This window comes from Sceloporus occidentalis, unplaced genomic scaffold (assembly GCF_023333645.1).
Source record: "Sceloporus occidentalis isolate IW3139 unplaced genomic scaffold, rSceOcc1.0.p SCAF_3, whole genome shotgun sequence".
Lineage (NCBI taxonomy): Eukaryota > Metazoa > Chordata > Lepidosauria > Squamata > Phrynosomatidae > Sceloporus > Sceloporus occidentalis.
The window spans coordinates 202,217,289-202,241,064 of record NW_028316983.1 but is presented as its reverse complement, the minus strand read 5'-3'; the positions used below and the strand labels follow the sequence as shown (position 1 = coordinate 202,241,064).

The window sequence follows — 23,776 nt, the reverse complement described above, 5'->3', positions numbered from 1 at the left end:
GAATTATGATTTATGAGTAACATTAATGAAAAAAAAGCATCACTAAGGATTCTGTATGGTGTGAAATGGGATGAGATCAATGGGGGGATGACACCATGAGTTACCACACCAGGGGACAACACCTGTAGTTTGAATCCACTGCTCTGGGTCTTTTTCTCCGGAGCAGCAGAAAATATTTATTCTACATTTGATTTTGTTGTTCTTAGCCTTCAAGTCATTTCTGACTTATGACAACTTCTTCAGAGGGTGACTAGCCCAAGGTCACCCAGTGGGTTTCCATGACCCTAAGGTGAATCTATCCTGGGGTTTTCTTGGCATGTTTCATTCAGAGGAGGGTTTTCCATTGCCATCCTCTGCAGGTGAGAGTGTGTGACTAGCCCAAGGTTACCCAGCCGGTTTCCATGGTTGAGTGTGGATTCAAGCCCTGGTCTCCAGAGTCATTGTCCAATGCTACATCATGCTGACTTTCTTGATGTAGTGTTTGCTAATTAATTGGAGTTGGAAGTGTGAATAGACTTCAATGAAAGTATGCCATCTGAAGTGATACGATTTTTAAATCTATTGTGACCCATTCACACATGCAAGTCATTCATTACCTAATATTAATGCAATTACATTCCCCAGTTTCCCAAATCTGGTAAGTCAATACATAAAGAGAATCAAGCTGAGATATAAAGGTAAAGGTAGTCGCTTGACATGAATGTCTAGTCATAACCCACTGTAGGGGGAGGTGCTTATCTCCGTTTCTAAGCTGAAGAGCCAGCATTGTCTGAGGAGTGCTCTGGTGGTCATGTGGCCAGCATGACTGTATTGAACACTGTTACCTTCTCACTTAAGTGGTACCTATCTATCTACTTACATTTGCATGCTTTTGAACGGCTAGGTTGGCAGAAGCTGGGGCTAGTGACAGGAGCTCACCCATCATGCAGCACTTGGGCCTCGAACTGCCAACCTTCTGATCTTTCGATCATCAGAATTGGCATCTTAACCACTAAGCCACTGCATCCCAGCTGAGATATAGCCTAGTACTTTATAAGGTGTCTTTTAAACTACCCACCAATCTGAGTATGTTAACATAATAACAATACTGGTTTTGTCTAACACCAGTGTTTCCTCTTTCCCATCTAATAAAACTTAAATTAAATTTAACATACCATAGTTTCATTGCATTTCTAGGAAACAATGGCTGAAATCTTGCATTGGACATAACTATAGTGATGGAGTTCATCACTGTAGTTATGTCTGATGATGTCATCCTGCAAAAAGCTACTGCTTCATCCTAGCAGTGCCTCATCCAAAGGGTTTCTGAGACACTGTAAGATAGAATCAGTGAGAAATGATTCTGCAGCACTCTCCTATGCACCAAGAACAGACAGCTGAATAGTCAGAGATCCCTTGAGGTCCAATGCAACTGCTTGTTTCAAAATACCCTGCAACCAGGAGAGCAATGCAGACATAATTCCTCAGTGTCTTAATCTGCAGTGCCTCAGAAATCCTTCAGATGAAGTGCTGCCAGGCTGAAACTGTAGGTTTGGGGTGGGGAGTTACATTTGGTCATTAATGACCATAAACATGTAAGTAGCTATGAGAATAAGTCCAATTCATGGGAGGAACATGGAAGATAAAATACATATGTACATGGAGTGTACTGTGAAAATCTTAGTACAGTATGATACTTAAGTTTCTGCCTGCACTTACTTTTTCAGCAATCCTTCAGCTTTTAATGTGTTTATTGTTGACTTTCACTTACATAGATATAAAACCAATAAACATCTTCACAATCTGAAGCCTCTCTTTCAAAGCATCTTCTAAGAATCTCCTAGTCCCACATCTCCCCCCTTCCTTTTATTTTTTCAGTACAAGCTCCTCCATTCTGCCTTTCAAACTTAACAAGAAAACAATACAGATTTTAAAGCTGCTATGTTGAGGGAGAAAAACCTTAGCAACAGATTTCTAGCTGTTCTTCAAATAAGCAAACATACTTCAAAAAGTCAGTTTTGAGTACTTCAGAAACTGTGGTACTTCCAAGCACAGTAATGGTTTATCATGTGAAATGTCTTTCAGAAATGTGACTTTATGAGTCAGCAATAGTCCACTAGATCTGAGTTTAAGCTTGGGCCCAGAATATCATCAAACCACTACTCAGTTATGGATGGCTTTAGGTGTCATTACATTCATTTTTTCTAAAAAGTAACTTTCCAAATCTTTCTTGCTTTATCTATGGTGCAAGACAGACCGCCTCAAAAGGGCGGCCTGCTGGCATCCTAATTCCCTCTGAAAGGAAGCTGCAGCCGCCAAACTGTGCGGCTTCCCTCTGGAGGAAAAAGAACCCAGAAAAAATGGGTTCTTTTTGTGCCACAGGTTGGATGTCACGAGTGCGCCAATGGTGCACTTGTGATGTAAGCAACGCATGGCACCATGAGGATGCAGCGTGGCACTTACATCACAATGGCAGTGTCTGTGTACATGGGAAGCTGCCGTTGTTACACCGCCACACTGTGCTAGGGTTAGGGACCGTGTGGTTGTCATGCGGTCCCTAACTCTAAGATTGGTACCAGCACAGTGCATTTGCACGGTCTGTATCTCACCTAACTGGAATAAAATTTTGGTTAAATGAAGCAAAAGGCAAGGAGAGCCTCCCACATCCTTATGGGAGTGAAAATATCTGGAATAAAATCTTTAATACTCCTCATGCAAATGAGTTCTAAAACATTTTCTTTAAAAAATATCAGCTATTGTATGTATCTTCCAAAGTTGCCACAGTTCTGATTCAACTTTGTGGGGAGAAAGGAGTTGGGGAAGGAAGCAGCCCAAAATTAGAATAGAGTATATACTTATGCATGCAAAAAGTCCTATGCTCAGAGTTTTCTATTTTTAGCTAGAGTGTGGAAAGACTCTTAAACCCATTGCTTCAGGCCACTGTATAAAACACTTAGCTTGAAAGACAGCAGGTCTAATTTAATATACAGCACTTCCCTATGCTCCTATATGTTGTTGTCTCTTTCTGAGAGAACTGATGGAAGGACTCCAGGTCCTTCTACACTACACAATTACAGCACAACGATTCCAGTTTAACTCCCATAGCTTATGTAATAATGGGATTTGTAGCTTGGTAAGACACTAGCTCTCTGTGGCTGAGAATTCTAAATGCCCCTCTCTAAACTGTAAATTTCAGGATTCTATAGGATGTTGTCATGGCAGATAAAATAGAATCATAGTGCTATAACTATGTAATGTGAAAGGACCCTCTTATTTTAGGCACACATCAGCATGACTGTTAAGCATTGTATGCATATAAATTATATATTTCTCACATTTATGGTTGATTTTAGGATGCCTTTTAAAAATATGTATGGTGTCAATTATGGACTGCTGGCTTATAGGTAAATAAATAGAAATAAAAATAAATACTATTGAAAATAAGTGTTTTCTGACAATGGCCGATGTATTCAAATAATTATTTCTTTGTTTTTATTAGATAGAAGAGTTTCGAAGACTGAGGACACATGCTAAAGGGGCAGAACTCCTAGAAGGCTGTGATGGAATATTAGGAGATAACTTCAGACCAACGCAGCCACTTAGTGACAGAATCATAAGAGCTGCCTTCCAGTAGCAGAGCCAGATATTGAAGGTAATCATAATGTAGATAAATTTTAAAAACTGACTAGTGTAAACTGGAAATTCTGTGGTGATTTCAATTTAATTTGGATGTAGATATAGTGGTTTCACTGGAGACTGCAATGAAAAGGTATGATATTTCAGTTAAAAATATTTCTACTGAATCCAACTGCTGGTCCCAACTGAATAGAACCATTAAATAATGTGCATAATATATCAGTACCACTAGAGTAAACTCATTGTTCAGCTCAACTAGAGCATACTTGTTAAATAAATGGAACTTACATAAACACTAACTTATCAGATCCCCATTGATTAAAAAACAGGTTTTATGTTGTTATGTGCAGATTTGTAATTAGATACAAATTATTGTTTCTATTACTATTCTGCCTTAATGAACTGTATTAAGAAATTTGACTTCATATGTTCCATTCCTTTAAGCCTATTCTTCCAGCAGCTCTGAATTAAATTTGATGCTGTGTTGGAGAGCCATAATTATATCACCTATTTAATTCCTTTTAAAATCAGCTGCAGTTACACCGTGTCCAGAGTAAGAATTCAGCTTCATTATATGGTAGTCATATGGTAGTCATGTGACATTTGCAATACTACAGTATGTTCGGTTCTGGTGACCACATTTTAAGAAGGCTGAAAGGCTGTTATGTAGACTTGTTCTTTCCTCAAAATGGGCAGAGGTAATGCCAATGGACAGAACCTGCAAGTAAGCTGAGTTCAGCTAATCCAGGAATGAGCAACAAAATGTTCTTCAAATGTTCTTAACTATTCCCATCAGACCTAGTGTGTGTGGTCAGCAGTTAAGTATTATGACAGTTATATCCCAAAATATGTGTAGGGCATCTGGTTGTCTACCCATACGGTTAACATCAGGAGAAACCTTCTCTTGATGAAAGCTGTTGGACAGTGGAACAAATTGCTTTAGGACATGGTGGGTTCTCATTGTCTGGTGGTATATAAGTGGGAGGGAGGACTCACAGCAGTTTACAACAATTTGAAAAACACATAGTTAAAATCCACAAGATACAAAAGTTTAGTCAAGAATAATAAAAATATTAAAAACATATTCTTAAACATGCATACACACCAGCACAACAATTAGCAAGATCCAGCACATTATTTTGGTGGGACAGGCTATATATATGGTTAATCATCAAATGCCTTCTAAATAGAAAAGTCTTTACTTGCCTGAGAATAGAAAATAGGGAGGTGAGGAGACAGTGCCATTCCGTCATCCCTGCACCTTCCATTGCTACTGCCTAGTTTTGTACTCTTGCCACATTGCAGGAAAGAACAAGACTACATAACAATCTGCATTTGAAATACATTAGTCAAATCTTTCTTTAATCTTGTCTTTTTTAGGCTAATCACTTGCCATCACTTTAACTGCAATGACTCAATGCTATGGAATTCTGGGATTTGTAGTTTTGTGAGATATTTAGTCTTACTTGTCAGAGAACTCTGGTGCCCCCACTATACTACAAATCCTCAAATTCCATGGCATTGAGCCCGGCAAGTTAAAGTGGTGTCAAACTACTTTATTTCTGATATTTGGCAGCAGCCTGAGACATAGCTTAAATGGTCTTTTTAGGAATCTCCAAGGACAACATACCACAGTTTGTCCCTTATGCATCCACAACATGTCTAATGTCTCCTAGATTTAGGCATTTGGGTCTGGAAGGGCTCTAAAAAGTCCACAGGTCTGATTCTTCTGTCTGAGAACCCTCCTTCAGAACATGAAAAATAAGTAATTCAACCAAGAAATTGTATCCAAAGATCAAAAATGGGAGCATTGTGGCAGCTTAAAATTTCAACTGCACATTTAGAAATACACTTTAGTCATCTAAAGAAAAGGGGCAAGCAAAGTGGTCCAAGGTAATGTGAAGACAGCATGTATAAAAGACTTCTAGATGGGAATGATTTTCAATTTCTCCCTCTCTGAATTGCTAGAAATTTGGAGACTGAAGAAAAATTTCATTGAAGTGGCAGAATTCTTCTTTGCCCCTCATCGATGCTGCATCAACCGCACAGCGCGGCACCAATGCGCTCTCTAAATAGAAGCCACATAGAGTGGCTTCTTTATAGGAGCAGCCATGATGCCACCACTTCCAGTGAGTGTTGTTTGGGCATGCAGATGCCTGTGTGTCATCATGGCATGCCCCATGTGGGTGAGGCTGTGGCAAGATGGTGCATGGGCACTGCTAGTAGGGCTGGGTGCATATGGATGCCCAGACCTCTGGAGCCCTAAAACTGGCTCTAGGCTGGAGCTTTGCACCAGGGTGTACTGGCCCAAAGTCTTCATTTTGCTCCCCTTGCAGATACACCCCTTAATGACAGTAGTAACAAGGCATTAAAGATTTCATCACAAGAGAAACCCCTATCCATGAAGCAAATTCCCATGGGAGAGCAAGACCAATGTTAGCTTCACTCTGGTACTGATGAACCTGCCAGCTGCCCTCCTACAGACTAGAACAATTCCAGTGTACCTCATTCAGGTGGAACTAGCAAGTGTAGCCCTATGTCCCCCTCTCACATTTTCTAGATACCTTGGGCTTTATTTGCAAACAGCCTTTAGGTTTCCACCATGTCCTAAAATGCAGGCTGATCTGAAATGGAACAATATACTTCTACAAACCACTCATCATAAGTAGCATCTGGTGCTGAATAGCATCTTGCCAGTTTTCTTGGCTTTCATGGAAATGGCTGGGTTTTCCAACCAGTGATTTCATCAATAACTAATACACAGGTATTTTGCCAAACATAAGCTAACTTCTAACTAACCATTTGTGTATTATTTATATATTATTTTTCTTTCCAGGATGTAAAGTGCATACATAGTTCTTTCCCTTTCCTATTTATTTACACAAACAACTCTGTGAGATAAGTTAGATTGATTTACTGTGCCCCCATTCCCACTTACAGATAAATCGGTGTGCGATCTGAATCAATGGATCGATTTGACATTGGAGCGTGGTTCCTACTACATTTTCCCCGATCCCATTTTCTGTCATTTTCTGGCATCAAAATAACCCACTTGTGGTTTGCATTCACAGTGAATCAATTCAAAATGATTTGGTTCCATCCATCCAAAGGGCAAATTTGAATCGATTCTGATCCGCTTGTGGTTCACACTTGCGCAGAATCGATTTATCGAAAAAGACACAGAAAAAATCAGTGTCAAAAAGACATGGGTTAAATCGGTCTAGTGCATGTTCTCTCTCTCAGAATCGCTTCAGCGATTCTGATTAAATGGGAACCAGGGTCGTTTGAACTGGTACGAGCCAAATGGTGATCCGGTTTAAAAAGTAGTGGGAATTAGGCCTTTAACTTATTCAATATCACCCAATGACTTTAACAAATAAGTGGAAATTTCAGTTTAGTAAATTGTTCTACTCCTAATTCAAATTAATAACTACTGTATTAAAATGGGTCCATGAAATAATTTGACATAATATAATATCAAATATATATCTTCAGATGTAAACAGAGGGGGCTACGCATTTATAACAATAAATAAATAGAATATGTGGAAAGGTGGAGTTAATCTAGATGATCAATGAACAACAAGTTCTTAGAATAAGTTATGTGGATCTTTTAAAGAATGAAAGTATTGTTTGTCTTACCTTTTGCTAAAACATTAATTTTATATCAACATAGACATTTAACTTTAAGCAAGATGATATATTTAACATTCACGCAATTATATGAATTTACTTCAGCTGGAACTAGAAACTGGATTTGGGCCTATATCATCTCATACTCAATACACCCATAATAAATGCATTAAACACATTTTAAAACATTTAATATTTATTTCTTTAATACAGTGTTTCTGTGTTTGCCAGAGTAGCTTAATTTCATTTAGTTTTATTTCTGAAGAAATAATCCACATGAACAAGTATATAATGTGTAAATTCAGTTACAGAATAATTAGCTACTCAATCACGCTTACATCACAGTTGGGACTAGCAAAGAAAGAAAGGAGCTACTGTTCACAAATATATAGAAGATCAGTGTTAATTAGTTTAATGCTAATTGAGGCTGAGAAGGTACATGCCTACCCTAAGATAGATTTTGGCAAAAGCTATTATAACAGCAATGTATCAGGGTTTGAACATAGTAACTTGCATACACAGCCCAATTTAATTGATGTATTTCTGTTTTCTTAAGGAGTACTTGGTTTTGCATATTTTCTAAGATCTTGGTTCCATACTTTCTCTGAAATAGCTTTCTTTGGAAGCATTACCTGATGAATAGCCCAACAGTGATACAAATAATCCTGTCATTGTATGAATAGTACAATAACATCCAAAATTAAAAAACCAAAGTCCAGGATATTTCCTGGACTTTACGACTCTTTGCCTGCCAGAGTTGAGATGCCCCAAAAGGAGGAGTGGCCTATCCTTCCATACTGTCTTAACTTTTAACTTAACTTACCATCTTTTGTTGCAGAACAGCTAAAACAACATCTTGGCTAAATGTAGGCCTGTGACTCTTTAGACATTTTTTTCTTTCTTGTGTATGATTTTAACACCTTTGTTTGATGAAGAAGCCAGTGGAGCTTTGAAATCATTCTGGCGGGATACATACCGCCATTTAGTACGTATAGGATACGTACTAGGGTTAGGAAGGGGCGGTGCTTCCACACCCCCCTAACCCTAGTAAGTATCCTATACGTACAAGATGGCGGCGCCCCTTCCACATGGGCGCCGCCATCTTTACGTATCGGACGCTGAGCGTCCGTACATGTCGCAGCCTTTATGATGTAGCGAGTGCGCCCCTGGCGCCTCGCTACGTCACAAACGCGACTGAAAAAGAAGCTCCATTTTGGAGCTTCTTTTTCAGTCCGCGCGGGAGCCGCGCCGTCTGAAGGCTCCGGCTCCCCCACGGATCTACCGGCGGCGGCGGCAGACCGCCGCAAAGCGGCGGTTTGTACCCCGCCAATGTATTTTGTTCATTTTGGTTGGTTCAATAAAAGTATTGGTGTTTTGTAGACTTTGTATGCTATTGTGCTTTGCTATATGGCCAACATGGTAACCCCTGCATATGTTGATTGCATGAAGAGTTATATTATCTAGAGCAATTTAGAATTCTGATCCAAGCAGGGTGATCTTTTCTCTCAAGGATGCAACTTATATTCTGATCAAAATGATGATCCTCATCATGTTACTTGTAATGAAATTTCAGGGTCCTCTAGTTCAAGTTTAATTTAAAACATTTATCACAATCATTACTGTGCTTGAATCAGGGCTATCTTCAAGAATGGCTCGTGGTGCCAACTGTCTGTTTTATGACAGGGTAGAAGACTGAATCCACCATGTCTTGGGCGCGTTACAGACTGCCTAAAAGGGCGGTCTGAAAAGCGCCATCATTTGCGGCGCAGAGGAGCCCCAGTGGCGAAACTGTGTGATTCCTCTGCACCGCAAAAAAGAAGCTGAAAAATGCAGCTTCTTCTTGCGGTGCGCTAATGACATTGCAAGGTGCCAATGGTGCACTCGCGATGTCATTAGTGCTGCGCGATGTGCGGACGCTAAGCGTCCATTATATCAAGATGGCAGCACCCATGTAGAATGAGCGCTGCCATTTTGTACGCACCGAGCACGTACTAGGGTTAAGGGCGTCCGGAAAGGATACCCCTTTCTAACCCTAGTACATGCTCGGCACGTACTAGGGTGCCCGTGCGGAACGGGCCTTGGATATTGATGTCTAGTGCTGCCAGATCCCAAGTAATTCCAAGTAATTCTGGGAATGGGGAACATTTTTGTAGGGTCATGATTACATAGGAACAGCAAATAGGATTTCTCCCCTTGCTGTTGCTGTTAAATTGTCTTTCAGAAGGATCTGAATACAAAAAGTAGGGTTCAGATATGCCAAGTGTTCCAAACAAGCATTGCAACATGGCTTGGGGTGGTGGGACACTTCAGCTCTAAAAAATTCTCAGGACTAGTTTCATCATTTTTTGGATCCTGGCCACTGTAATCCTTTTGGCAATCTGTATTACTTTTCTAGATATTATACAACAGAAATTAATACCTCTTCAAACTGATTCCATGGCGGGTTCCAAACCGCCAAAAAGTACGTGCTTGGCACGTACTAGGGTTAGGAAGGGGCTTCCTTTCCGGACGCCCCTAACCCTAGTACGTGCCGAGCATGTACAAAATGGCGGTGCCCATTCTACATGGACGCCGCCATTTTGACGTAGCGGATGCTTAGCGTCCGCATGTCACAGCACAGAAATGACACCGCAGGTGCACCATTGGTGCCTTGCGGCATCATAACCATGTCGCAAAAAGAACCCGATTTTTGCAGGTTCTTTTTGCTGCGCCAGAGAATAGCGCGGTTTGTCTGTTGCGGTTCCCTGGTGCAGCAAACACTGGCGCCGGCAGACCACCCTTTTGAGCAGTCTGTAAAGCACCCATTAAAGGTATTTTAAGAGAAGCAAACAAGAACATTGGTTCAGAAAGCAAAAATAAGGATGGCACCCGAATGAAAGCTTTCTAGGTGCTTTTTTTTCTCTAAAGGAATGCTAACTGTTTTTCTGAATAGAAGGGTACTAAAGTCTAGGATGCAGTGGCTCAGCAGTTAAGATGCTAACTCTGATGATCACAAGATCAGCAAGTCAGCAGTTTGAGACTCAAGTACTCAGTATGGCAGAGTAAGATCCCGTCACTAGTCTCAGCTTTTGCCAACCTAGCAGTTCAAAAGAATGTAAAAATGCAAGTAGATAAATAGGTACTACTTAAATGGGAAGGTAACATTGTTTTGTGCATTCATGCTGGCCACATGACCAAACAGTCATCTTTGGACAATGCTGACTCCCTTGGCTTAGTAACAGAGATGAGCACTGCCCCCTGCAGTCAGACATGACTTGACAATCTTGCCAAAGGGGAAACCTTTACCTTTAAACTATAGCTCATTGTGTTCCAGTGCCATGTGGAAAAACACAAGGCTCTCAGTGGCCAATTAATAAGTAGTTTGATATTACCTTGATTATATTTGGATGGTATAAACTATTTTTGGTGGCTCCAAGAAGCCAAGAGTAAATGGAGCAGAGATGCTGTCTTGTCCATGTCAAGAGATGTAATGATAGCAAGTGTAAATGCACCTTATCCTAGAGAACCAGTTCCTGCTGGCTAGCAAGATAGCGACTGCATGGGCACAGAACAAAGGCAAAGCACTGCAGCAGTAACACCCAGACTGTTATTGAAACTGATTAAACATTTATAAGGACCTTTTGATATGATATATATAAGGTATTCAAAGAAAGGGGGGGGGGACACAAAATACCATTAGACAAAACTGAAACCGCATGAATTTAAACCATATAATAAACTAGTGTTTATTAATGTTAACATAATACCCAAGTTTAAACACAAAATTAATTTATGGAGTTTATCACACTGGGAAATACCATCAGTATCGCACAGTTTGGCAAAAATTATCACATGATATCATGCGATGTCACAAATTATCCTGTAATCATAGCGCATGAAATGATTATCTTGTGAATTATAGTGCCACTTATTATTCATGGGATTTACCCGTGAATAAAAAGTGGAGCTGTAATTCCTTTTTATTCACAGGATAATCACGGGATATTTGCGACTTTGTGTGACATCATGTGATAATCTTTGCCAAATTGTGCAATATTGACGGTAGCATCCTACTATGCTCCTATCTTTTTTCCCAGTGTGAAAGGTTTCATACACACCTTATACACATAGCCTAAAGGTACTTTTATAAATATTTTAAATAATTTTGTGCATAAAACAAAGTTTGTGTACACTGAACCACTGAAAGCTTTTGGTTTCTGGAATATTTTGGATTTCAGAATTCTGAATAAGGTAAACCTGTAAAAGATTTAAATAATTCAGTTCAATAAACTGGAGTTACATATTAGTGCAGCTATATTTGTGCACTAAATTCCTATGTAACTTTACTCAGAAATAAGTCACATTGAGTTCAAGATTGCAGATGGGTGTGAAACGTCTTGTGAAAGGCAGGCACAGTGCCTAGAATGCCACTGCATAGTACAGTATGTATTTGTTTATATATCGAGGTACAGTATTCATGGCAGTCAAATAATATCAGGAAAGGAAGTGATTATTAGACTGATGTAATCTATAGCACCTAATATTGACCTGGGACATTGCCAAAGGAATCTGGGTGGCTATTTCCCCCTCTGGGGAATTACAGCTCATTTCCTTAAGAAGGCATAGGGACTGAACTGCAGGAAGGAACTAAAGGAATGGTATTCAGTGGGAACATTACAGAGCTGGGCTCATGTTTTAGTTAGCTCTTCTCTTTTTAGTCCAGAAGGGAAACTCAGTGATGTAATTTTATACAGTGGATTCCTTCAATAACATATTTATGGAAATGTCCACAGATCTATATCCCATTGAAAATGTTACTGCTTTAGTTTTCAGTTTTCTACCAAAGGTAGACTTTAGGTTTATACTTGGAAAGAGGACACACAACTGATGGAAGATAATAAAAAACCCAGTCCCTAGAATGGAGCAATTCTACAGAAATATTAGGCATAACAGAGAGTTATGTTCCACTAGTTCCACTCCATTACCATTTGTGGATTTTCTTCTGATTTACACTGCTACAAGAGAGAAGAGTCAGATCCACCTCTGCTGTCATGAAACTCCTTTCAGTTTTCACTGTCTCCCTGCCTGGACATAAACAGTCTTTCAGACTCACTGTGGAATTTCAGTAACATAATTGTTCCATTCTCTTTTCAGAAAGAGGAAGACAATGCTCCCACAGTGCCCTTGGATGAGAAATGGAAATGTTTGAGGCTGCTGCTTCAGTTTCCTTACAAAGCTGGCTTTGTCTGCCTTCATCTAATTCAGACTTGATAGACAGCTGTGACAGTTGGCTTGTCCACATGGTCTAGTGAAATTCTGGGAATGAGCTTTATATTACAAGAAGAAAACACTTTAAAACTTCCAACTTGCTGTTGTTAACTTTTTATTGCTTATGACATCCAAGTATTTCACAGCACTGCTCTATAGCTGTCTGCAGCTCATAGTATGTTTGGTGGGATAATGATTACTAAGAATACACTACACACTAGATTTATCAGTTTTTTTCTAGGCCAGTGTTTGAATGCTCTTGTCTTCTTTTTGTCCTGCATATAAAAAGATAAAGCAAAGGTATGTTATACAATATTAACAATTTACTCATGAATGAGAATATATTATTTGAGAAGTAATACATATTTTAGAAGTTCTGTTCTTTCTCAATAAATTTAAAACTACTGTCTTCCACTTGTTATAAAAGAAAAATGCATTGGCATATTTGTTTGGATTAACAATGGGTATTTGTGCAATTTCAGTTGATTTAGGTACACAGAACACCAGCTGAAGGTTAAATATATTGGCTACAGTTGAGAGAAGAGTTGTAAGTGTGAATGATTTTTCCAGGAATGGAAGATTGTTCCAGGAGCAAAAACTGAGGATACAAATCCTGATTATTTTATTTTTATATCCTGTGCAAAGAGGTGTTTCAGAAGCTTAAATCCAGTTGCTGCTAAATTAAATGCAGTGAATTAATGTGATTTATATAAGTGTTGGGCAGTTCTGGGCACCACAATTCAAAAAGGATGTTGAAAAACTGGAGCGTGTCCAAAGGAAGGTGACTAAAATGGTTAAGGGTCTGGAAACTTAGGGAGCTGGGGATGTTTAGCCTGGAGAAGAGAAGGTTAAGAGTGGATATGTTAGCCCTATTTAAATATTTGAAGGGATGTCATATTGAGGAGGGAACAAGCTTGTTTTCTGCTGCTTCAGAGAACAGGACCCGGAACAATGAATGCAAGCTACAGGAAAAGAGATTCAACCTCAACATTAGGAGCAACTTCTTGACAGTAAGGGCTGTTCGACAGTGGAACAAACTCCCTTGGAGGATAGTGGAGTCTCCTTCCTTAGAGGTCTTTAAACAGAAGCTGGATGGCCATCTATTGGGGATGCTTTGACTGAGAATTTCTGCATGGCAGGGGGTTGGACTGGATGACCCTTGTGGTCTCTTCCAACTCTAAGATTCTATGATTCTATGACTTACTCTACTCTACTTGGGACTTGCAACTAGATCTAGACTAGAATGTTAAACACACCTACTGTAATATTGAGAACACTAGAGCAAGACCTTATATTTCATCAAGACAGGGCCTTCAAACAGATGGCCCAAAAGGGCCACTGTTGGGCCAATCCAGGGGTCCACCGCTCCTTTTTGTGGTCTATTCAGGACCGTGGCAGTGAGCGCCATCAAGACTGTGGCATCTGTTTGTACAAATAATGCAGTTTGATACCAGTTTAAGTGCTGCAACTCCACCCTGTGGAATCCTGGATTTGCAGTTTTACCATGTCTTTAGCCTTCTCTGCCAAAGAGTGCTGGTGCCTCACAAAACTATAAATCCCTGGATTCTGTAGGATGGAGTCATGGCAACTAAAGTGGTGTCAAAATGCCTTATTTCTGCAGTTAGATGGACTCTCAGTCCCCCTGGAGTGGGTTTCATCTGAAACATAGGTTCAAAAATGGTTTTTCTGTAATGCACCTTTAAAGTCTGACTTTTAATTTTTTCTTCTTCCAGGCATAATTGGAAGAAATCTGCTTCCATAGTCTTTACTTTATAGAAGGAATCAAGGCTTACCAGATTCAGATTAATAACAGCAGACGTTTTTGTGCTAGAGACCTCCTTCTATTTGTGGGGGAGAGGAGTATCCAAATAAGGACATGTTTATTGCCCTAGATATCTTGTTGATCATTTTCCAGAAAATAGCAACAGACAGTATATAATGTGACCTTAAGCAACAAACCTGCAAAGATTCAAAAGGATTAGTGGAGTGGTTTATGTGAAAAAGCAATTTCAGTTATGTGGAGAAGGGAAACTCTTTCCCTCCCATTTCCAACATTTTTTTTTTTGGGGGGGGGGGAATTTGTATCAACTCAAATTTGTATTGACTCTGAAGACCAAGGTTCGAATCTTCGCTTGGCCATAGAAACACACTAGGTGCTCTTGAGCCAGTCACATCCCTTCACATCAGAGAAGACAATGGAAACCCCACTCTGAACAAATCACCATCATCCACTAGGGGAATAATAGAGTTTTAGAATGATAAATGGAGGGGCAAAGGCAAGGTTTCTAAAGTAGCAGATTTAGTGGCATTAGCAGTATGGTCATTCACAGACCTGTTCTTGATTCACTCCACACTCCAACTCTTACATATTTCCAATTTTGCTTTATACATCTTGTGCCAGTCCACACTGTACCATTCTTGTAAAGGTGGTATTAATTGCAAGGATTTCTATGTAGCTGTTCTTTAAAAGTTTATTTTAACTAGAATCCAATTTATTTCTCATTCTGTTGTCTGGGAGAATCAGCATGATGTGCTAGTTTGAATGTTGAATGGATGACTCTGAAGACCAAGGTTCTAATCTTTGCTTGGCCATAGAAACACACTGGGTGCTCTTGAGCCAGTCACATCACTTCACATCAAAGAAGACAAAGGAAACCCCCCTCTGAACAAATCTTGTCAAGAAAACCCCCGTGATAGGTTTGCCTTAGGGCTGCCATAAGTTGGAAATGAGCTGAAGGCACATAACAACAATTGCCATTTAACTGCTAACTGCTGATGTGCTGCCTCAAAGACACAACTATCCCTTCTTTAAACTGAACTGGAACTGAACATCACTTCAAAAGGATGATATAATCTGCCAGTTTTCAAAGAAAAGATTGTCCACTGCAAAACAGGCCACTTCACTATCCTAATTTGTTTATCTGCCTACATCACAACAGACTAGGAAGCATAAAGGCAGCAGCAACAGCTTACATCTACATGCTGGTTCCATAATGTACTCTGAGTGAAGCTCATTCCTCAGTTACAAAACATTGCTCTTCTCTACTACTTATACCCAAGGCCTGGACACTATTGCTCAGTTCATATTGTTCTTTTAGGGCCCTTTCACACCATATAATTATAGCCCTGTGAGTCTACATTAACTGCCAACCTACTTTAACTATAGTGCGCCCGTGCCATAGACGGCTTTCACCTTATGCTGAAAGCCATGCACCGGTTGTGGCAAAGGCATGTGCACCCGTAGCTCATGCGCTGTGCCATGCGCATGACCCCCATTGTTTTCAATAGGGTTTGAGTATTCATGGTATTTCCCTTATGCGGGGGTGGTGGGGGGGGGCAGAATGGATCCCCAGGTAAGGGAAGGGCCACTATACTTTAACACTACTTTAACATTCTGAGACTGGCAAGTTAGGGAGGATTTTTTAGCATTCTCAACCAAACTGCAACCAAACTAGCCTCACCAAAGTACAAATCCCAGGATTCCATAGGAACTTGCCATGGCACCTAAATTAGAATATAGTACTATAATTGTGTAGTATAGAAGGAGTCCTAGAAATGTGCGATGTTGGAATTGTTCTCATCTACCTAAATTGATTTTATTTATACATTATCTTGAGATCTCATTAAATATGTGTGTAATATAAATATTTTAATAAATAAAAAAATTGGTGGTGAGCTTTACTACTTGATATGTACTAAAATATGTGGCAAGCTTAAATGTGTGGTTTGCTTATGATAAATCTGATTTTGTCATGAGTATGAAACCTAAATGTATGTGTTTAGTTTATGAAAAACACAAGACCTTTAGTTCCCTTTATTTATGGATGTGGAGGAAAACTGGAAGATTTATTTTATGATAGGATTTTAAATATGTCATTTTAATTGATTCTTGACTGCCACTCTGAAACATGTTCATTTGCAGGTTGGAATATCAGAAATAACTATCAATATACCAATAAACTGTGTTGGTGAATCCTTGCATTCAAATGTGGATACAGAACCTTGTCCAGAAGCTGATCACTGCTCCACAGGATTGGAGCTGGGGCCAATGTGTGCAAAGCTAATGATTGAGTAATGATGATCCACTGATGGGGAAGAGTGTATTTGAGTTTTTCTCCCCTGCAGATACCCAAATGTCAGTGTTGAAGAATTTAGACCAAGAGTCCTTTCTTCATTGCCCGACTTCGAGCTTTGGAAATTACAGTGTTAAGGTAGTACCAGAAACTGTAATAAACATAGGAAAGGAACACAGGAAAAGGGAATAATAGTTTCTTTACAAAACAGACATTACGTAATTTGGTCTGCAATGCATTCTCCATTTCATAGCTAAGATAGCATAGAGCAGCCCTAGATAAGAAACTTGTGTTTTTTGGAGATTAAATATAACTCAGAATCTGGTAGAATCTGTAATATGTTATTGTGTCTTCTTGGTCTAAGTGTGTGACTCTCAGTGAGAGGTTTATTTGATTTTAATTTAATGAAATTAAAGATTTAATTCCCAAACAGTACATGCTTGGAGGAGGGAAGGCCATGCCTTTGATAATTCTGAGTTGAAGGTCAGAATCCAGTGACAGAACACTTGCTTTGCATGCAAACAGTCCAAGGTTCAATCCTGGGCATCTTAAGGGAGGGCTATGATAAAATATTGAGTGAAACTCTAAAGAATTGCTATGCAAAATTGCTATGCAGAATTGCTATGCATTGGTATCACTTCATATAAGAGGATGTTAGTGATACAGAGGTGTTAATATGTTAGATGCAGCTTAAAAACTGTTGGACCAAGTTCCTTATGAATAGATCACTTCAAAGCCAGTTCAATTGGTTCAAAAGTATCTCAACTTATATGGAGAAATATTTTGGTTTAAAAGTATCTCAACTTATATGGAGAAATATTTCTACATATGGACAACTCATGGCCCTTCAGATGTTGTCCTGTAGTGCCTATTGGTCCTACCCAGTACAGTTAAAGGCAAGAGATAATGGGATTTGCAGCCCATCAACATCTAGAGAGCCACTCATTCTGCACATCTGCCCCACAGCTTATGGGAAGATGAATACCCAGTTGATATTATTATTATTACTTCACTTAAACATAGTTTTGAGTTTTTATAACAATGGAAGAGTTATGTTTTGGAGTACAGTACAATTGCCACAGGACAGGCAAGTTATTGATATGATATAGATAGAATTGTTCAGTATACAATAACAATTCAAGTGAACTTGACATTACTAAATTGTCATCCTTTTGGCCCTGGAATAGTAGGGTAGGTGTTCCCTGGCAACTATCCTTTGCAGATGTGTGGGAAACTGCCATTTGAAGGGGGAGCTTAAAGTTACACACATGTGCACTACAGAAGTTTACACTGTTGTGGATGCAGTTTGTCATAAGCTCCTATTTTTTACAGTCTCTGTGTTAATAATTGTTGTTTGAAGCTGTTCACTTCCTTTAGGAAGGGCTAATGGAAAAACAAGACCTGGAAACTAAATAGTATATTACATGAGACTAGAAAATTAATCCAGGAATGTACTGGAAAACATAGTATGTGATTTCATTTATATCATGTTTAATAATACCCAAGATATACCCAATGTTCCAAAATTTCATTTTTTTCTTGTAAAGTGTTTTATTATTATTTCTCTCTTTGCCTAATTAAATGTGCCAATATTTACAGCAACACACTATTCCTTATAAATCTCATCAGCTGCCACCTAATACAGCACATTACACCTGCACTGTAACAAAGAGATTAATGACTTATTTTGTGATCATTTCAAGTACCACTATTGTTTATGTAGCCCCAAAATAATAACAGAGCTTAATATTAAATCATTGAAATATATTTAATTACATTGACAAGTCCTTTACAAAATTCCTTTACAAGCTATACCAAAAGTTGTTGTAATTTAGGTGAACACGATCACATTACAGCATTCATGCATGAATTCTCTTTAATTTTATTGGGTCTTGCTTGTCTATCTAAGCCTACATAATTGCTTAAGTGATTTTCTTTCATGATTGTCAAAAAGTATATGTCAGTGCAAGTATATTGTTTAAGGAGAGGGCTAACAGAGTTAAAAGGAATGAAAGAGTTTCCTTTCAGATATATTTTTTCTCAGAAAAATCGCTGGCTGAATGCTTTTGGAATGAAAGTGAATGCTTTTGGAATGAAAATAAGCTGGAAGACTGGGAAAGCTCTCCATACTCAGGATCATGGAGTTACAGAGAAGAAGAAACTGAAAATAGAAAACTGGGGAACAGAAATGGTGAAAAAACACAATGGGCCCGAACAGGCAGGCCAAAATAAAGCTGCTTCAGGTCACTTTGGAAGTGTGCTGTTTAAATGCTGCATGTATCCTAAGAGGTCGGAAGCCGCGTCAAAGCCACACTCCAGCCCTAAGGACTGGAGCGCAGCTTTAGTGCAGCTTCTGTTGCACTTAAGATGTGTGTGCCATTTAAACAGCATACCTCCAAAGTGACCCGAAGCAGCTTTCTTTTTGCCTGTCTGTTCAGGCCCAATATTGCAAAAAGGAACAGCAGAAACTGAACTCTGAATCAGAGAGGAACAGTATCCTGGGGTGTATAAACCTCTCCGTGGTGAGCCAATGCAGGACAAAGTAATTTACAGTTGAAATATTCAAACTGTTAGATTTCACCTGTGCTCAGAGTGTATATTTGTATATAAACTCAAATACCATAAGATTCCAAAGATTTCTTGGATTTTCCTTCCTGCTAGGTCATCCTGGAATCTCACATACTGGGGTCTCTCATAATTGTTCTGAATTTTTAAATGAATATTTTCTTTTAATTTATGCATATAATGCATACAATATGCATCATATGTATGCATTATATGCAAATATATTTATTTTGGCCAAGATTGAAGCTAGTGCTAGGCAGACTTGGCTTGAAAGCGGTTAGTCCTGGTTCAGAGAGTTTGTGAAGGAAGGTGCTGTAGGTAAACAGAATGTATCAAACGGTAGAAGCTTGCATCTAAGAATATTCAGACAAGGTTTTGATTTCAGGTGTGTAGCTGATTTTTCAGCATCCTTTTCTGAGATTTGTTGTTGTTATTGTTAAAGCCTCTTTGTATTTTTCACAATTTTTGGTATTTTGAAATTTATGTAGCTATTTTTAGGTAGAAAATAAATAGAAATAGGCCCCCTCCTTCACCTTTACAGTTGTGAAGAACTTTTATTTTCATGTAATGTGAAATCTTTGCAATATTATGCAATTTGATTATTGAATAAACATCAGGCAAACCTGAGTGTATGTATACTACAGTCACATCAATTTGATACCCGCCATGGCTTCATTTTATGCCAAGCAGGAATATGTAGTTTGGCGAGGTTCTTAAATTTCTCTTCTAGAGAACTCCAATATGTTCTCCTGAATTACAGCACTAGAAATCTAGTGGAAAATGTTCAGTTCCCTATCAATTTACAAAACCTATGATTTCATAGGATGAAACCTTTGAACTGGTATCAAACCACTGTAACTGTCATGTACATGAATTAATTAATTAATTAATTAATCTTATTAATTTTATCGGTTAACAACTGGTGATCCCTGGGGGGCAAGATCTTTTATGTACCATCTGAATTGTTAAATGCAGTTGATCAAGTCCTTGTTTCACATCTCCTGCATTGTGTGGTTCTTTTATTCCGTCGCTTTGCAGTCAGGAAAACACACACACACACACACCCTTCACATATAGGAGACAGAAAGCCTGAAAACATTTCCTATTGGATTATGCTTTTTCATTTGCCATTCATCATTGTCCAGGAAGTAGTATGTATGTAGAAGCCAGTGTCCATTAAAGAATGTATTTTATGAGTATTTGATAAACTATCTCTTGTTCATTACATTCCTGTGCAGTGACATCGTTTTTACCCACCCATCCCAAATTACTATGAGCAGATGAGTGATTTTAAAAGAGCATAGAAAATCTTCTAATCCTTAGCTCACAAAAATGGATTTCAGCATTCATAGAAAGAGAAGCTGAAAAGACACAGTTCCTCTTGTTTCCCTGTTCTGCTTTCAAATGATATCCAGTTGTTCAATTCCTGTTGAGATTAATGGGAGTCAGTGGGACACCATGTACACAAACCAATGGGAAGTTTCTACACAAATCTGGGGATGGGAGAGAATTTAGTCTAGCTCATATTTTAAGCAAAGTGACCTAGCGTTTATTTTCAGGACTAATATGAAGGTTGGAAAACAGTTCCCTTTTAGACTGCAAATTCCCCTAAACTTTGAAATGCCATTCACAGCTCGAAGACTGTGTATAATTTTCACACCAGGACGATTGGCAGAACCATTGAGGGACAGTGGGGCTTTGATGCCCTCCATGATGAGACCACTATTTTCAAATGGAAGCATGGTCTAACAGAGCAAGCTGAGGCACTTGATTGGGGGGGGGGGGGAGAAGTCAGTATATAAGGATGGTATGCCCCCCCCCCCACCTGCCTGTTTTACAACGCAGCCCACTCTCCCACCCTAAATGCAGTTTGAACTTTGTTGGTCGCTTTGGGTCTGGGGAGGAATTTTTGCCTACCCTATACTGGAAATTGGCTAAGGGTGGCTGATAAATACGTTTCACTGGCCCATATGGGGTTAAAGAATTGTTTGGTACACACCATTGGCACCCCTTTGTAGTGAAAGGTTGGGCTATTGATCAGCTTGTACACGTCAAGGGGCGTGGAGTTGTGAGAGAACCTGCCTTTGGGGTAGACATGGGGTTTTTGTTCAACTTTACAAATTCAAGGGAATTTGGGGGAGAGTGCCTTATGTTTACCTTCCCAGGACTGGCTGAGGATTCAGTCCGAATCATCGGATTTACCTCAGGGTTCAGTGTTTGTGCCCAAAGGGAAGGCTGAAGAGGAGGTCTAGGATTGACACCTGGCTTCAGCTGGTCCCGCACCAAGCTTTTTCACTTTAATCATTCTCTCACAGTTTGACGTTTAAGGTTTAAGTTCAAGTGCTTAGCTTAAATAGGATATAGATCAAATAAATGGCCCTTTATTCATCCAATTTATGTGTCTGGTCTCTTTATATCATGGTGGGGTATCAATAGGGAAAGATATATACAAAATCATTTGTAGTATAGGAAAATATATACAAAAATACACATGTCAGGGAAAACTATAAACCACATAACACACACACAAACACACACACACATTAATAAACTTCATGAGAAATTGACATGGTCTAGAAACAAACTACTTTAACCCCATTCTAAACTATCTTCGGCAGGATACAGATCACCCTTTTGGGGTGGCCTGCACCCACCCCTTTCCCTGATGGATCAGGACCTCAGCTGCCACAGCGGCAGCCCCAGAGGCCCCGATCCACTGCTTTTCCTGGCCTCTGGCAAGCAGCAAAATGCCGCTTCCCTGCAGCCTGGAAAGGGGTGTCCTTGGGGCTTCATGCCCTAACGACACCTTGACAGCGGCGGGGAAAGGGAGAAAGGGGCCACTTGGCCCCTTTTTGTCTGTATCACTGGCCACGCCAGCAATATGTGGGGCGGAAGGAGCTCCAAAATGGAGCTCCTTCTGGCGCCGCTGAAAGGGCGCCACAAGCACCCTGCAGCAGCGCCAGGACGTGATGCCCATGCCACACTGTTTGGACACGGCGCATCCATCACGTCAAAATGGCGGCACCTATGTAGACAGGGCCCCGCCATTTTGACGTACAGAGTACGCCCTAGGGGTGCGGGGCATCTGTAAAGGACGCCCCGAGGCAACCCTAGTATGTATCCAGGCCAGCACTTTGCTCCGGTCTGAATACCACTTTCATTATATCAACAGAATTTCAGAAGGGCCAAGTCCTTCTCAACCTGAGGATAATGGAGTAGAGGACAGAACAGGGGAATTTCAGCACAGAATAAGTAAAGAGATAGTAGAGGAATACCTTGTTAATCTAAATGAATATAAGTCTCCAGGACTAGATGAACTACATCCAAGGGTACTAAAAGAACTGGCAAATGTAATATCGGAGCTATTGGCAATCATATTTGAAAACTCCTGGGAAACAGGAGAAATCCCAGCAGACTGGAGGAGGGCAAACGTTGTCCCCATCTTCAAAAAGGGGGAAAAAGAGGATCCCAACAATTATCGTCCAGTTAGTCTGACATCAATACCAGGAAAGATTCTGGAGCAGATCATTAAACAGAGAGTCTGTGAACATCTAGAAGGCAATGCCATAATCACAAAAAGTCAAGATGGGTTTCAGAGAAACAAGTCATGCCAGACAAATCTGATCTCTTTCTTTGATAAAATTACCAGCTTGGTAGAGGAAGGGAATGCTGTGGATATAGTATATCTTGATTTCAGTAAAGCCTTTGACAAGGTTTCCCATGACATTCTTGCAAACAAGCTTGTAAAATGTGGGCTAGACAAAGTAACTGTTAAATGGATCTGTAATTGGTTGACCGACCGAACCCAAAGGGTGCTCAACAATGGCTCTTTTTCAGCCTGGAGAGAAGTGACCAGTGGGGTCCCACAGGGCTCTGTCCCGGGCCCAGTGTTATTCAACATCTTTATCAATGACCTGGATGACAGAAGTGGGAGCATACTTATCAAATTTGCAGATGACACCAAATTAGGAGGAATAGCTAATACTCCAGAGGACAGGATCAACATTCAAAATGATCTGAATAGACTAGAAAGCTGGGCCAAAGCTAACAAAATGAAATTCAACACAGAGAAATGTAAGGTACTGCACTTGGGGCAGAAAAATGAAATGCACAGATATAGGATGGGGGACACCTGGCTGAATGAAACTACGTGTGAAAGGGATCTGGGAGTCCAAGTAGATCACAAGTTGAACATGAGTCAACAGTGTGATGCGGCAGCTAAAAAGGCCAATGCAATTTTAGGCTGCATCAATAAAGGTATAGTGTCTAGATCAAGAGAAGTAATAGTGCCACTGTATTCTGCTCTGGTCAGGCCCCACCTGGAATATTGTGTCCAGTTCTGGGTGCCACAATTCAAAAAGGACATTGAGAAACTGGAGCGTGTCCAGAGGAGGGCGACTAAAATGGTGAAAGGTCTGGAAACCATGCCCTATGAGGAATGACTCAGGGAGCTGGGGATGTTTAGCCTGGAGAAAAGAAGGTTAAGAGGTGATATGATAGCCCTGTTTAAATATTTGAAAGGATGTCATATTGAGGAGGGAGCAAGCTTGTTTTCTGCTGCTCCAGAGACTAGAACACTGAACAATGGATGCAAACTGCAGGAAAAGAGATTCCACCTCAACATTAGGAGGAACTTCCTGACAG

The 23,776-nt window shown here is 39.8% G+C and overlaps 1 protein-coding gene across 3 annotated transcripts in view; it reads left to right on the top strand.

The window, feature by feature from the left end:
- The window catches only part of CA8 (carbonic anhydrase 8 (inactive)), a 57,060-nt gene extending 44,333 nt beyond the window's left edge, over positions 1-12,727 (top strand). For all 3 annotated transcript variants that reach the window (XM_089518884.1, XM_089518883.1, XM_089518881.1), the window contains 2 exons: positions 3,479-3,631; positions 12,381-12,727. In XM_089518884.1, coding sequence (XP_089375010.1) covers positions 3,479-3,613 — 135 coding nt within the window. In that variant the 3' untranslated portion in view covers positions 3,614-3,631; positions 12,381-12,727. The remainder of the gene's footprint in view (positions 1-3,478; positions 3,632-12,380) is intronic.
- The last annotated feature ends 11,049 nt before the right edge of the window (positions 12,728-23,776 follow it).